This window comes from Mytilus edulis, chromosome 11 (assembly GCF_963676685.1).
Source record: "Mytilus edulis chromosome 11, xbMytEdul2.2, whole genome shotgun sequence".
Taxonomy (NCBI): Eukaryota; Metazoa; Mollusca; class Bivalvia; order Mytilida; family Mytilidae; genus Mytilus; species Mytilus edulis.
Window position 1 is genome coordinate 6,663,821 of NC_092354.1, and position 16,865 is coordinate 6,680,685.

Sequence of the window (16,865 nt, forward strand, 5' to 3'; positions counted from 1 at the left end):
CGTTTCCAACTTCTTCTTCTCTAGATATATAACAATTGACTAATGCATGACATTTCAATTGTTCATGTACTTTTTAAATGCAAATAGGAACGCAGACATCGAAAGATACACTGTATCGATTTATTTAGTCTGCTGCTTCAAACAAAGAAGTAACGATCGAAAAATATATTTGCCGTGATCGGTACTGTAACAATGTCTATCAGTTTTAATATTTTTGTCATTTAATGTACATGACATACCTTCCTCTACGGGAATGGCAATTTAAAACAAACATATAAATATAATTTAATATTGTATTCCTTTTTATATTTAGAACCTCTAATACTTGACAAATTATTTCAAAATGTTTTTAAACTCCATTTCACAACAATTTCATAGCGAACGTCTATTTAAGACTATTCGATGACGAACTAGTTCATTGATTTCTTCATGTCAACGTCGTTTCCGACTTTAACGGCATGCATGCCATCTTTAACATTTTCTCTTCTGAATGAAGTCATGACTTGTTCCCAATTTTCACTATTTTCCAAAATTTCTTTTAATTGCAACCTTAAATCTTTACTGACGAAGAAATTTTTTCCTCGACCTTTCAATTCATCATCAACATACCTTTTCCCTTTACAATGAGGTGTTGCACAAAAACAATGAGTTTTATCCTCTGGAAAGAGTGCACCACATATATCACAATAGTCATAATATTTTATAAAATTGCCTCCAAATCCAAACTTCTCTTTTAATCTATTGACATTTGTTTCACATAATTTTTTCTCAGGTAGATGAATGTTAATCAACTTCATTAGCTGACAAAAGGCTGTACCAGACAAATTGTTTTTTGTTGAAAATGCACAGAGGGAAAGCAAATGTTCATTATGTGAAATATCTGATGAATATATATTTTCGTCAGGTGGCAAAACATATAAAGGAACACTGCTTCCGTGTTTTTCTTCATCTGTTGTTGATGTATTATAATTAGCTGTGCTTTCTTCCTCTGAACTATCACTTTCTGAAGCAGACTCATTTTCATCAAAAGTGTCAATTTCCATATCTTCCGTCTCTATATTATCCAACTGTAAGATTTGTTGCAATTCTTGAGTGCCATATTCAGTCTCAAATGATTCAGTTATACAGTTATCGCTTCCCTCATTAATGACATCTCCATGAAACAAAGGATCAGATTCACTGTCATAGGACAAGTCATCATTTGGGGGGAAATCTGGAACACTGTTTCTTTCTGAAATTCTATAATAAAAATACCAGGAATTATTAAAATGATATTTGAGACTTAACAGTCACTATACACACACCAAATTGTCTTGCCTGTTTTTCCCCCAGATCAATCCTGTCAACCAGGTATGTTCTGAACACCAGATATAATTGACCTACTGCTTAACATGTACAAATGTCAGTAAGAAACAGACAAGTATAAGCACAGAGTACAAATGAACCAATTTTAATTAACCAAATTGAACTCGGTCAGACAGACATGTATATTTCTTTAACATTTCCAAAGTAAATATATTTGACCTTCGGCTTATACAATTGGCTTGATTAAATTCTTAGAAGCAGCCGCATTGTCTCAAATCATTGTACAAGAGGCCTACTGTTTAAATGTCATTAATTTGTCTGTTATCTTCAGAACACTGGGCTTTGCTCATTGTTGAAAGATATATATGATTAACAATAGTTGTTAATTTCTGTGTCATTTGGTCTGTTGTCAAAAGTTGTCTCATGGCAATCACATGAATCATACAATGTCTTCTATTTTATATAAGACATATTAGAAAGCTAGGAATCAGTCACTGTCACCAAAAACATAACATTAAAAGAAGACATTACAATTTGCACAAATGTACATAGAGAATCAGATTATAAAACTTAACCAATGTTCATCTATACACCTGGAAAAAAGTATTGCAACACCAAATTGAAATTGAATTAAAAAAACCACTCATTATTTTTTTGTGATATAATTTGGTAAAATTGAACTAGTTAAACATTATTTAAGTATCACCTGAGTTTAATCAATAAATATCGACTCGATAAGTTTTTATCTGCACATGCAGCTACTGTACCCGTAAACAGCAAAAAAGATGTTTTGATCCTCATTGTTTTCAGCACTTTAAATAACCAAGTTTTTAAAATTATGTGATTGACACCTTATAATGGGTCCTTGACAACTCTTAACTGCAGCAAGATGGCAGATTATCAGCATAAAAGAAGCAGGGATGTCGCTGTAAAAACTGCACGCATTGTTGGTCATCACCATTCCACGGAAGTCGTTTTGAGAATAAAAATCAGGCAATAAACGCTGTAAAAGCCCTTCCGAGATAATGAAGACCCCACCCCCTATACCATTTGCTAGAGAAAATCAAGCATAATGAAGGTTGGTCAGAAGGAAACCCATTGCATACAAGACAATCCTAAAATGAAAGTGGTGGCCATACAAGAGCCTTTTAACAAGAACTGTTCGAGATCAACTCATCGCTACTGGTTACCGTGCGATAATACCATTTCGGAGACCTTTGCTAACGAGCAGACTTACAGTTTTCCGTATCCAATGTAGTGCAGAGCTCGCCAAAGTTGGAAATTAGCATCGTGGAGGAAGATCCAATGTTCAAATGGAATTCGGTTCATCTTCCTTGGCCCGATCGTAGCCCGGCTTTGAACCATATTGAGCTTGTATGGGACACTATTGGGCGGAAAGTGAGCGAAAGGACACCCCAGTTCAAACACAACATGAAATAAACAATTCCCCTCATCAGAAATGGTTGCTGCTACCTTAGTAACAAATTAGTCGATTTATGGCAGGAATCAGAAGACGTTAAGATGCGGTTATCCGTTTGAATGGAGGCTGCGCACAAAGTACTAATTCTTTGGCGTATAACGATCAACCATGATGTGAACAGTCATCTGAAGATTAATTTTGAAATGTCTGACATTGTAAAGTTCGACTACAGTGAAACTTGTCAAATGCGTCTTTTTGTACAAAAAACACTTCATTTTGTTATTGAAATTGTGGTTATATAAATCATTTTCTTTTTAACATTTTTTGTTCGTTTCAATGCCAATGTTATCGTGAACTATGTTTCAATAATATTTTACACATATTTTATTATATTCCATCAAAGAAATTGGCTGATTTTTCAAATTTTAAAAAATCAAGGTGTTGCAATACTTTTTTCCATGTGTATATTATATAATTATAAAGTCAATCACCCATAAAACTATGATTCAAAATGTCAAATTATTGTACACCTGGATGATTCATGTAAAATGTAAATAATATTTATACAACATGCATGTACCTTGATCTCCATTTCGTTGTTTTTGGTGTACTTGCACTGTCATCTTGTTCATACTCTTTGTACCTTTTCACTGCATTTCCAGCTAAAAAAAAAGATGCATGAATTAATGATAATTTTTTATGTCTATTCTATTTAAAGGAGGCCTGAGGGTTAACAATAAATACTAGTATATGTATACATATACATTGTACATGTATTCAAGTACCTGATCCTCTAATTTTTATCACATTTAACATGCTTAATGTTCAATTCTACCATAATGTCATTATGCCATTAAACATAATTGGATATTCTACATAATTTGCCATACTTGATCATGTTGATCTTAGGAAAGGTAATATTTTTAACAGACATACTTCTAAATATTAAATCAAACAAATTGCAAAAATATTTACCACTGTGTTACAAGCATCACCACAGAATATAATGTATGGGTATCCCTAAAGCATTAAAAATTAAAAAAATGAGAAGTCTGGTAAGATCAAATTATCCTTAATTTAATTATATTCTCTGTTTTGCTGGCAAGTATGAGTACAGGTTTGTGATACATACATGTATATTCCTAATAATGTAGAAATTATTTAGGGATGATTATGATTCTGAACTGGTAATACCTTTTCACATATATATATACATGCCAGATTTGGATTCAGACGTCCAAATCTGACGTCACAATATGATTTCCCTCCAATTTTATGCCTCAATCTAATCAACGTCTATTTTTATGCTCCTCTAATAGAAGTCCAAAGCATGGGAATTATTCAATCAAAATGATCTAATTGTCTTACCTTTTATTGAATGAATACACCAAAGATGAGTGTTTAATGTTTGTTTTCTACTGAGTACTTGTTGACAAGACTCTTCAGGACATAACCAACATCCGTCCTGTACTAAGCAAGCCTCTAGCTCTTCATCTGATATCTTCTTTTTGTCCTGATAAATTATAAAATATATCCCTTATATGTATACATTGCTTTACACACATGTACAATCAATTGTATTTACAAGGAAATAGGAAATATTGTTACTATTTTTAAGTCATTAACTGATACACTGACAGGACACTATTTTAATTGGTGACCAATTTAACATACATAATACAAAATATCTGACGCCACAATTGAAAATTGATTGTTGTATGCGTCAAAAGTTCAAGCGGCCATGTCAGCTGGGATTAGCAATGATTACACCTTATCGCTAATCCCAGCTGCTTGAAATTTTGAAATATTGTTGCATTTTTAAAAGAAATTGGAATCTATTATAGAATATAAAACTGTTATTATATTTAAATCGTTTTTAATTTTTATCACGTTATTTTACTGTTGATTTTTATTTGTATATAATCAATTTGCTTTTAGTCAAGAATTTTAGTATATTGAAGGACGTTTTGTCTTATTTTAAAAATATGCTTTAAATTTTAAAAATATTCGAATTAGCTCTCGCCGCGATATAGCCTTTTTGTGCTAATGCGGCGTAAAGCAACCAACAAACAATCAATCAATTGAAATTTTGACGCAATACAACAATCACTTTTCAATTGAGGCATGAGATATTTTGTTTTATGACGTCAAAATTTTACAGGAACCTGTGTTATATGGGGACGAAGTCTCAATAACAGTAGAAAATTAAAAAAAAAAAAAAAACGAGAAAATTTTCCCGTTGTTTTCATTGTACTAATGAATTTTTTTTGTCGCGTTTTTGAATTTCCGGATCTGCGCAGAAATCTACAATGTACTTCCTTTTTCCGGTCTCGTTTGTATGAAACTTTGAGTAAAATATATATTTATCAGTCTTGTATAAAATAGGAAAGAACGCAATACCAATTTCATTTTTAATAATTCCTAGATATGTAAAAACGTTACCTGATGATAGCGTTTCTTTGTTTACATTGTATATGACGTCATTACTTAAATAACGTCACAACTAAAATCCCTAACAACAGAACCAAAATCCGTTTTTTTTAACAAATATTAAAGTTACAAAAAAACAATTCATACAGACTTCGTCCCCATTTACAGGTAATGCCTGCCTCATATTATCCAGCAATGGCGGAAAAATAGCGATAAGGTGTATATATAAAAAAAATTAACATGAATGTTTGACTAAAAAGGGGGGACAATTTTATTTTGTTAAAAAGAATAATTGCAATTTTGCTCTATTTTATATTGACCCTTAATACACGAAGTATAATTGGATGATTTATTTTCTATATATTATTTTAATAGTAAATTTACTAAATAATAAACTTTCTTGTCGTTATTGTTTTCTCTTTCTTGTCGCATATATTTTCTTCTTGTAATTAATCAGCGAGATCGGCTAAATAGGCATTCCTTAAAAGTAATCACATTTCAACAAAATATTTTAAAAACGTACCATATCTACATAACTAATCTGTAATGTTGACTTTGTTGTGATTGTTTACAATCAGCGGCCATCATCTGTTTACTTTTCTGCGTCAATGTCTTTGAGGTGCTTAAAAATGCGACTTTAAAATCAATGTTATTATCAGCTTTTCAATCGCTGTAATGACTGTGAATTTATAATCTCGTTCTAACCGACCAATCATATCGCATATTTGAATACGCGGTATTTTGAGTTATTCTACCATTGTCTCAAATTCTGTTAAAATTCACATATTTAAAGTACAAGACTTAATATGAACAACTTTTTCGACATTGATTGGGATGATGGATCCAGTGACTGCTATAGGAAAGACGAGCTTGTTGTCGATGGAATCACTGGTCGGGTACTTAAACAGTTCAAGAATGAAATGTGTATGGGGAAAAATGCATTCTTTCATAGTAGTTAAACTTTAGCATTTGCATGCTTTTGTCATACATAAAATTTATATATATAAATATATATTTTAAAATGTCATTATGAAAATATTATTTAAGTTCATATACATAAAATTGGAATGGAAAATATTATGCCAATGGGGAATGTGTCAAAGAGACAACCCGACCATAGAACAGTACACATTCATGTATCTATACAATACACCTTATCGCTAATCCAGGCTAACCTGGCTGCTTGAACTTTTGACGCATACATACATGTACTGTGGCGTCAGAGATATTTTGTTTTATGACATCTAAATTTTACGGGAACCTGTATGATATCCAGTAATGGCGGACAGCGATAAGGTGTATGTTATCTCTGACGTCTAACAGCTGTTTTGCCTAAAACCTGCCACTAGGAACCCACAGCCCCTTATCCCCAGCTTGTCGGGCAAAACAAAGTCAGTGCAAGACGGGCATTTTGTGTACTGTGGACACAATCTTGTTTGTTGCATGTTATATAGATTTAGTTGGCAGTTACTATATACATGTATATAATTTAGACTAATAGCATTATAGTTGTTTGAATGTGCATGGATGTCACTAAAAGATGGAGATTTGGTAAAGTTAAACACAACTGTAATCATGACTAAATTTTTAGGAACCTGCTTGTGACAATTTGCGACAATCAATATGTTGTGATAGTGAGACATATTGAATTTGATCCTAATTTCTGTTGACAGCAGCATCAACATTTATCAGTTATGTTAAGTCTGGTTTACACTTCTTTTTTTCATAAATCGATAACTACAATGTTTATATGTTAAACTTTCATGAAGTTTTATGAAATTTGCACAGAAGCTCAATTGTCTCTCCGGGCTGTTTTTGTGATGCTGCATCATGACACTATAATAATTTAGTATATAACAGTCTGCTAAGGATGCAGAGCAAAATTTATTTCAATCTGACATCAATTTTGATTAAACAAAACAAATGATATCTGATACTGTATTTTTATTTATGACAATTGGCTACATGTAAATATCGATTATTATTGGATTGCAGTTATCAATTATTAGATATAATGTTTCTGTCCTTTCGGGCAAATAAAGCATTTATATACATGAATGATATATATATATCACCAGCTGCGGTACACTGGGGACCCCACTGTTGTTTTAGATGTAATAACCGGACACAAATGTTAATTTCTGGTCTAACAATAAAATATGTGTTTTTAATGATTTTAATTTTATTGATAGATTATTTGTTGCATGTTTGAGAGTTTTAATTCATAGACAGTGACCTAACTCAGCATCATGTTTTCTATGTGCATGGATGATAGATATAAAAAAGAGCCAAGACACAGAAAGGTTTGTATCAACATTTATGAATATAAAAAAGGAGATGTGGTATAATTGCCAATGAGACAACTCTCCACAAGAGACCAAATGACATTGAATTTAACTACTTTCTACTTAAATTTAGTAAAAAAAAATCAGTATTTTACAGTTTTTACTTAAGCATGACAGCAGGAGCAAGGCCCCCTCATTTCTGGATCTGCAACTAAACATACCATCATTATTTCATATTTATCCAAATTCTTACCTTAAACAACCAGACGTCACCCAAATGCTGAACTAAGCTTACCCATTGAATTTGTAAAAACTGGTTTACAGTCTAAATATGATAGTTGTCTGTCTATATTCGACATGATTTCATCGGGAACAGTACAAAACCTTATTTTGAACCAAATGATACGAACAATAAAATTATCAATTACCTTTCAGCTACAACTTGATTGAATTGGGAATTTTACAGGTACAATTGAGAAAAAATATTTGTATTTTCTGATTTGGAATGTAGCCAATACTCTGCCCTAAGATAAAATCACTGATTTATTCTACATTTCTGTGCATTTTGTATACATTAAATTATTAAGAACTAATAACTGAATTCTGTTATATTTGTTTTAGGCACTAAAGCAGGAGCTAAAAAGGAGCTGAAGGACCGAACAGAAGCATCAGTGGCAGAAGCATCATCAAAGAGGGAAAGGACACAAACTGCCAGAATGGTTGAGTTCACTCACTCAACAGTTGAGAATTCTAGCAGTAAAGAAAAGGTATGAATTAATTGAAAGTAGTAGTACCATTAATGACACTTCCTTTGACATTTAGTTTCGGAGAAGATGAAATTATTAATTTGCATCAAACACTTTACATTTTTAATGATGAATAAGTTGTTTCCTTTTTTGTTTGTTTTTATGCCACACCTACAATAGTAGAGGGGCATTATGTTTTCTGGTCTGTGCGTCTGTTCATCCCACTTCAGGTTAAAGTTTTTGGTCAAGGTAGTTTTTGATAAAGCTGAAGTCCAATCAACTTATGTTGTGTTGTGAGATGGGTGACTCAAGATCCTGGTGCTTACTTTGCAATGTTGTGTTGTGAGATGGGCGACTCAAGATCCTGGTGCTTACTTTGCATGTTTCATCTTTGTAAATAACGTTGATTTATTCTTTTTTCCTTGTGACCTCTCGCTGAACTGCATTAATGCTACGCGATCTCCATAGGCTGGGACGAATGGTGTAAGATGCACTAGACCCATCATAACTACCACATTGAAATCAATCCGAAAGAAAACACAGTGAAATATGGTACTGAAGTGATAGATAAAATAAAAGCCCTTTAAGTATTACTGGACATATTTAATAACACAGAGTAAACACTTTAGTGTGTCTCACCTGTGGTAACCACCGAAAGCCATCATAATTAGTGTATTTTTATGTTTTTAATGACCTTTAAATCAACATAGAAGAAAGCAACTAGAACTGAAATTTAGAAACATATATGCTGTAGTGAAACACAACCGTCCTTTCACAGATTATATATTGATAAATGAACTGGATACCTTGATTTATTAAAACACTCATCAGAGCAAATCGTTAATATGAAATAACCTGCAATAATATACTGTAATAGAAGATTTGGATAAAACAATACCGTACAACGATAATGAAAAGGCCACAGATGAAATTGATGAACTAGACGACACCCTTAATTATGAGGATTTTTTTAGTGATGATGACAACATTGAAAAAGTAAGAGATTCAGTTATTACATATTCATTTTTGTTGTCATACGATAATTCAAATATTAATTTAACTGATTATCATATAACATGGAGCAATAATCAACTTCTTTCATGGTTAAGGATTTCGGGTTTAAAATAAAGCAATCTTTCCATTTGCTTAAACATCATTTTATTTGCGAAAATTACAGATAATATTATTTTGCATTTATATAAAACTTGGCCCCCTCAGTCGTTGTTTTTTTTTACTTTAAATTTTGCTTAGTTGACAGGTATTAGTTGAGGTTTATCTTAGAACTACTTATGATTAGTCAATGGTGTTTTGTATGCAGCTGTATTCAAATTTCTTTGGAGATTGATCAGTGTCTTTTTTTTAATATTTTTTGAACTTTTTTGTTACTGATTGATTTATTTCAGTCTTCAAGGGGCAAAAACAAGTTGATTTTGTCTTTTAATCACATTTTGGAGCACGGTGAAAATATCACATAACATGCAGGCTGGTGTTTTCATATTTTTTGTTATTTTTAGTTATGGTATCCGCCAAATAAAGCCGTTATACATTCTTTCTTGTTTATGACCTCTTATTTAAAGGCTGCAAAATTGTCTTCTGACTTGTTTGAACTGAATTTAATTAAATTTGACCAGATTTTGCATATGATATCAAATTCATGTTAAAATTGAAACAACAATCTGGAGTAGTTTCTAAATTCTAATTCTAAATCCAAAGACAGAAGAAAAAACTACAAGAAAGCATGGATGCATTGGGCACGTTCTGTTCAAAGAAAAAGATGTCATGAAACTGATTCAAGTGACTCTGAGGATAAATATCAATACACGCATGTTAACACAGGAGAAAATTCTGGCATTTCTTCTTTTAAATCAAATTATGAGTCAAACAAAGATCAGGGAATCTTGAGTGATGATGAAATGGCAGCTTGTGAAAATGATTCAATTTCTGACAGTAACCAAGTCTCGCAAAGTGAATCAGAATTATGGAATGCAATTGATCAACAAATCGTCATATCATCTGATTCAGGGGATAACTCAGAAATTCCAAAGTCGAAACAATTAACTTCCTGGGTTAATAAAAACAATATTTCACACAATTCTACTGATAAGCTGCTTAAGATTTTAAAAATGATTGGATTAAAACAATTACCACCAACAACTACAAGTCTTTTAAAAACTAAACGTCATGTTGATAAATAAAAGTGTATGATTTTGTGCATTCATAATTTGCATTTAATAATCTTGCAGGGAATGTATGCTTATTGGCCAGATTGCCATTCTAGTATTATTAGACATAACGTAAAGAGGAAAATACCAGACTGGAAGATATATGAAGTCAAGATATTTTCTTATACCGGTAATATTCTAGTTTAGGGGTGTTCAATTGTGAAAATTGAATATTGATTTTTCAACTTAATGCAAAAATGGCTTTTTTCATGCAAGAGAGATCTTAAAATCATTGTGCGCCCAAACAAATTGATTATTTTTATTGATTTTTGTACCATATCATAAATTAACAACTAAATTTATAATAGTGTACATGGTGTACATTATAAATCAAATTTTCTATGAAAAAAATGTTTCTAAATTTTTGCACCCTTGAGCCTCCTTAAAGTCATATGAAACATCAAAATAAAATAAAAAAGCAATAACCTTCAAATAATAATATCAATAGTCTTGTCTATGATTTAGATGCGTTAACTATGATGGCAGTTAACAATTAAGAGCATCCATATCCAGGATTTCATTCCAAAGCCAAAGAGGTATTTATGTACATATTTGGGTATATATACACCCCTTAATATGGTCATGTATAACTACCGTTCTCATAACTTTCATAAAGCAATTTTAATCGTCCCCCTTCAAACAAATCTTCATGTTTATCTGGGAGTTAACCTATCACGTTCTCTCTCCCCCCCCCCCCCCCCCCCAAAAAAAAAAGACTATATCTTTTAAGTCTTCTTAGATTAAACTTTAACTAAATATATATATATATATCTTCTTTTGAACAGTAGAACTTTATCTACGTATTAAACTTTGTTTTATTTTAAGCATTAAGTGATTAACTTAAAAATAAAAACAATAATTTATTAATTGTTGATTTTATATCCCCAGTATATGAGTATGAGTCATTGACTTGTCTATATATTCTTGTAATTTGCATTTTATTCATCTCTGCTTCATTATCTCTCTAATTTTAGGCCAAGAATTGGTATGAAGATGGCAGTTCACATCCTAATTTTGAAATGTTTTATTTGCAGAGAGATGAAATTGTGACAGAAGGTATGACTGGTAATAAATATAAAAAAGAACGGATATGGATAAATGACACAAAGACATACAGATTCACTAACTGCAATACAATAAGAAATTTGGGAAACACATGAACTTTTATTAGCAGGGACTAACAGGCAAACAACCTGGGTGGTCCATAACAAAACAAAATCAATCAAACCAAAGGGCATAGAAAAATGTCCAAGTATTTTATTTAAAACTAATAGGTTTAATAAGACACGGATACACCAATGGCCAAAAAACTAATATTTATTATTCAAACATTATATTGATACAAGTCAAATACTTTAACAATTTAATCTACATTTTAAAATATATTACATGACCATCTCACTTGGCAGGATTTTTAAAAGATCCAGTAGTTCTTAAAAAGTTTAAGGAGGAGGCACTGGAAAGAAGAGTCAATTTTCATACTGCTTCAGATATATATGATACTTGGCACTTATGTTATATTGTTATACCTAAGCTATTTTTTATATTTTAATGCTTATTCTGCCTGTGGGAGAACACATAGTAAATTGTTAGTGTGATGAATTGTGATATTAAGAATATTGTATAATAACTTCATATATTGTATGTAACCTTTGGTCTTTCTGTCATTATTTTTAATTAACACTACCAACATTTGGTTGAACCTTTTTTATACTATAATCCTGATAACAGTTTACTATTTTTTTTGTGCCCTTTAAGAAACTGCAGCTGAACCTGAACCTTTTGAAATGCCGTACAGCAACCCGAATTCGTATACCTGGGATGTAGGTGTTTTATTGGCAAGAGAGGGAATAAAAGATATTAATTAAGATAACATTTAAAAGAGCAAAAGTAACCTGAAGAATTGAATCCCTTTCCATAAACAAGGACCATCTAATTTTAGGAAGCTGAATTCCTTTTACTATGTTTACCCTTCAATTTCTTTGCCAATTCTTGAGTAAGATTGGTGCTAGTTGGAGAGGTAGCCTCTCAGCAAAATTGGTCAATCTGGAGCTAATTCCAAGTGTTAGATTTCATTTTTGTTGTCTACGCATTTAGGCAGTAGCCATCAAAATAAAGCAACACAATTATTTTGTTACAATAAAACATGAAACCACGCATCCCATATTACTGATAGGACCCGACACAAACATCAATTTCATGTTTCGGTAGTTAAGCTTGGGATGGTCATTTTAAGATGCATTATTTGAATATGATCAAATATGAAAATTATTCATGTTTATATTGATATATTTATATTTTAATTCTTCTTCAGTATATCTAGATATTATGTCAGATCTACCATTATCAGGGGTCCAACTGTCAATTTAATGTTAAAGTCTTCAACTTTGATCTACTAAGCATATCTCCAATACTTTTATGTTTGCTATAAGCAACTATTGGTGCTGTATTAAATGTTTGTACACAGTCTTCGTCGAACTGTAATAAAAGCCAGTGTTTTATTATACGTTTCTTTATTTTACGTATATATGTATTATATCTACTGTGACAAGACCTACCTATTGTATTTATTGTGAACTTGTTCCCGTCCTGAATATGCATGAACTATTTGCCACTGGACGTAAAGCAACCAACAATCAATCAATCAATCTTCTCTATGGTCATGTTTATTAATTTGTAACACATTCTTTATTTCCTTTTTTAATTTTATGAAATGTTAGTGTTATATTTTTAGTATTATGAATAGTATGGGTAATATGAAGATTTTGTTTTTATATTACAGGAATTATAGATTTAAACGCAGCAACAGAAAAGTTAATTCAAACTGTTAGAGAGAGGACAGAGGTATCTTTTTATTGTGGTGAATGTCAGCGTCGAATGTATATATTACAGAGGAAGGAAAAAGCTTTGAAACAGAAGGAGTTGTTTTAAAGACATTCATTAATAGGTGTGGTTTAGCTAAGAAACACAAGTCAGTGCAGTATAAAGTTGTTGTTGTTGGGGTGAAATCGAACACAAAGAAAATTAAAGTTGAAAATGGAATGGGTGATGAAAATATATGAATAAGAGAGTGCATACCAAGCAGGAAAAAGAAAGCTTGTGTCTCTGTTAATACCTCAGGATTGCTGGGATGCCATTAGAATCCTTGTAGATGAAAAGTTCGAGTAGATGCAGGCAATGGGAAAGGAAATATTTTTTTATTTCCCACAACTGCAGGTAAAGATGAGCATGTAATTGTGTGGAGTTGTGTAAAAAAGCCAGATTTAGCAAGGACATCACTGCAACTGATATGCGACACAGGGCTGCAACTTTATATTCTGCAATGGACATCCCAGAAAAAGAGCGCCGATTATTTTATTTACACATGGGGCATAGTGCAGACATGAATAGAGATGTATGCCAGTGCCCTGAATCCGTAAGGATAACAACATCTCTTGGGAAAGCTCTGCAATGTTTAGACAGGGGTAAGTTCATTGTACAAGGATCATGACCCTAGGCTAGCAAATATGTAGTTGAGTTTTTGATGTCATATTGTTATAACAGTTTTTATAATAACTCCCCTCCTTCATAAAACCAGTCTTGTCATTCATTTTATCCATGCACTCTGGTTACTCTTAATCAGTTAATTGATTTTGATGAAACTTTGCATACAAGATTAGGCATCATATGTATAGATATATGAAAACCAAAGACCAATTGCTCAACTTTTCCTGAACTTAATGTCCAGCTTCAGTTGAAGGCAAGTTCAGCGACATCTATCAAACATACAGTGCTTGGCCAGGTTTGAGTTGAGCTAAGATGCTCAACACCTAGCCTCATCTATTTTGCTTATAGGTTGCACTTTGTAAATATAGCTGTTTCTCAAAACACGCCTATTTTGGGGAGATCTTGAATATTCATAGAAAATTGATTTTGTTTACATACTTGTTAGCAGTTATGCTCTCTGTGATCCATCTCACAGAGACATAACTTGGGAATGTTACCAGTAAATAAACATGTGCATATTGTTTATATTGAAATCTGTGGTAACCTTTCATTCGAGGTAGGGGTAGTTAAGAAAATTAGTGTTAGTTTAAACTCTGAGAAGTTCAGGGCAAAGAAACGTTGAAAATATGCCGCACAGCCCTATAATTTGACCATTGAAAAAAATTATGGTGCATATGATTGATTGATTGATTGTTGGTTGCTTAACGTCCAGTGGCAAATATTTCATGCATATTCAGGACGAGAACAAGTTCACAATAAATACAATAGGTAGGTTGATACAATACAGGCCATTCAGGGATTATGGTCGGAGAAATTTGGACTGCCACCGGAAAAGGAGGGTATATGGATAGGGACAGAAATTTTGCCTTGCAACAGGCCACCTACGGACCCTGGTGCATATGAACTTTCAATTCTAGGATTAGATTTTTTTCAAAACTTCATAGTAAAAGTGGTACAGTTTTAGCCGTAAAAGGAGTTCCTATGAAAAATTGCATTGTCAATATTTACAGAAATGCAACCTATAACAGCTAGCCCTCAACTGTCCACCACATGGTCATCAACTGTCCCTTAACTTTTTTTCTATAGGGTAAAGGCATGGATACCTTAGAACTAAATTACACTAAGAGATTGTAAAAGTAGCCCAAAGAATAAAAATCTAAATCAAGCAGAAACTCCAGTTGATGCAGGCACTTATCCTTCGCCTTATTTTGGACCAAATTAAATACTGTAGTATTTTAAAAAAAATAAGAGATGCCAATGGTAGATCAGGATAATTTTCTGTTTAAAATGTTAGTTAAGAAGTTGATTTGTGCTGTACGCGAAGCCAATAAGCTCTGAAAAAGTCAGTTATCTAAGGTCAACTAGGAGAACGCAATGTGTCGAGGAAAACAAGGCCACTGTTCGGCAAACCTAAAACCTTGGGATTATTTTGGTGAAGAGAATTTGTATGGTGAATTACTGACAGATCATATAACAAAGGATTAACAGCCATACCCACGGAGGACTCATCAACAAATTAAGCGAAGTCGTAAACCTGATATCCTAATTTTTACACAACCGTCCTACTACATTTGTAAGCCACTGCCACCATTTAACTTAACGGCTGTTTGAGTTTAGGAATTTATTGTTCAGAGTGTAGATTCCGATAAAGTTTATACAATCAATATGCAAATCCATGCAAGCACGTTCTGTCAGTGATTCACACTTAAATGCCACTGGAACTGACTACCAACTGGCTTTCAAAATTACCAAAATTTTACCGTTGATTCTAATATTGCAGAAGTTGCCAACACCAATTTGATACAGAAAACACACCAGAACACATCACGGGGAAAAAACAACCACAAGAAGAACTGTAAAACTATAGCAAGTCTAGCGAAATGTCTTGAACTGTTGAAATAAATGGAGACATCCTTCTATAACATCTGAGTATCAAAGATGATTTTTTTTAATCTTCAATAGAAAAAAAGATAAACTGCCTAAAAACATAACAAAATCAATGATTCTGTCCGTATTATTACCATCGTATTCAACTATTTCTCATTTGGAGTACGACTTATTACCTAGAGCCGGCAATTTCACATGTTCGTGTACTCTTGTATTCATCATTGATATCTGTTGATTTCATCTTACAGACCGCTTGTAGTAGAACAAGTGGTAAAATATGTAATTTATTCTAATGAAGAAGGCCGTAATGGTCGAAACGTGAATTTGTGTTATAGTTTTTATTATATATATATATCTATCTTCTTTTAAACAGAAGAACTTTATCAACGTATTAAACTTTGTTTTATTTTAAGCATTAAGTGATTAACTTAAACATAACAACAATAATTTATTAATTGTTGATTTTATATCCCCAGTATATGAGTATGAGTCATTGACTTGTCTATATATTCTTGTAATTTGAATTTTATTCATCTCTGCTTCATTATCTCTCTAATTTTAGGCCCAGAATTGGTATGAAGATGGCAGTTCACATCCTAATTTTGCAATGTTTTATTTGCAGAGATGTGAAATTGTGACAAGGTATGACTGGTAATAAATATACACTAGAGGCTCTCAAGAGCCTGTGTCGCTCACCTTGGTCTATGTGCATATTAAACAATAGACACAGATAAATTCATCACAAAATAGTGTTTTGGTGATGTGTATGTAGATCTTACTTTACTGAACATTCTTGTTCCTACAATTATCTCTATCTGTAATGAATTTGGTCCAGTAATTACAGTGGAAAATATTTTCAAAAAATTATGAAAAATGTTAAATATTTACTATACAGGGCAATAACTCCTTAAGGGGTCAATTGAGTTATTTGTAGATCTTATTTTACTGAACATTATTGCTTTTTACAGTTTATCTGTATCAATAACAATATTCATGATAATAACAAAAAACAGCAAAATTTACTTAAAATTAACAATTCAGGGGCAGCAACCCAACAACAGATTGTCCGATTCATCTGAAAATT

General features: G+C 32.2%; 2 protein-coding genes across 2 annotated transcripts; one reads left to right on the forward strand and one right to left on the reverse strand.

Annotated features, from left to right (window-relative positions):
* Positions 1-410: 410 nt before the first annotated feature.
* Positions 411-5,771, reverse strand: LOC139495445 (uncharacterized). The gene is made up of 4 exons (XM_071283730.1): positions 5,679-5,771; positions 4,094-4,238; positions 3,306-3,387; positions 411-1,239 (listed from the first exon to the last, which is right to left on the reverse strand). The coding sequence occupies exons 1-4, from the start codon at positions 5,679-5,681 to the stop codon at positions 411-413; spliced, it is 1,059 nt and encodes a 352-aa protein (XP_071139831.1). The 5' UTR covers positions 5,682-5,771.
* A 190-nt stretch (positions 5,772-5,961) lies between these two features.
* Positions 5,962-13,339, forward strand: LOC139495447 (uncharacterized). The gene is made up of 5 exons (XM_071283731.1): positions 5,962-6,079; positions 8,062-8,207; positions 9,872-10,252; positions 11,383-11,464; positions 13,191-13,339. Exons 1-5 carry the CDS (start codon positions 5,962-5,964, stop codon positions 13,337-13,339), a joined length of 876 nt encoding a protein of 291 aa, XP_071139832.1.
* The last annotated feature ends 3,526 nt before the right edge of the window (positions 13,340-16,865 follow it).

What these genes read in the sequence shown, in the direction of transcription:
- LOC139495447 (XM_071283731.1), top strand. Translation starts at nt 5,962, where the DNA reads ATGAACAACTTTTTCGACATTGATTGGGATGATGGATCCAGTGACTGC. An exon ending in ACAGTTCAAGAATGAAATGT is followed by an intron (nt 6,080 to 8,061) that starts GTATGGGGAAAA and finishes TATTTGTTTTAG; the next exon opens with GCACTAAAGCAGGAGCTAAA. An exon ending in CGAAACAATTAACTTCCTGG is followed by an intron (nt 10,253 to 11,382) that starts GTTAATAAAAAC and finishes CTCTAATTTTAG; the next exon opens with GCCAAGAATTGGTATGAAGA.
- LOC139495445 (XM_071283730.1), bottom strand. An exon ending in GTGTATTCATTCAATAAAAG is followed by an intron (nt 3,388 to 4,093) that starts GTAAGACAATTA and finishes CTTTTTTTTTAG; the next exon opens with CTGGAAATGCAGTGAAAAGG. An exon ending in ACAACGAAATGGAGATCAAG is followed by an intron (nt 1,240 to 3,305) that starts GTACATGCATGT and finishes TTTTTATTATAG; the next exon opens with AATTTCAGAAAGAAACAGTG.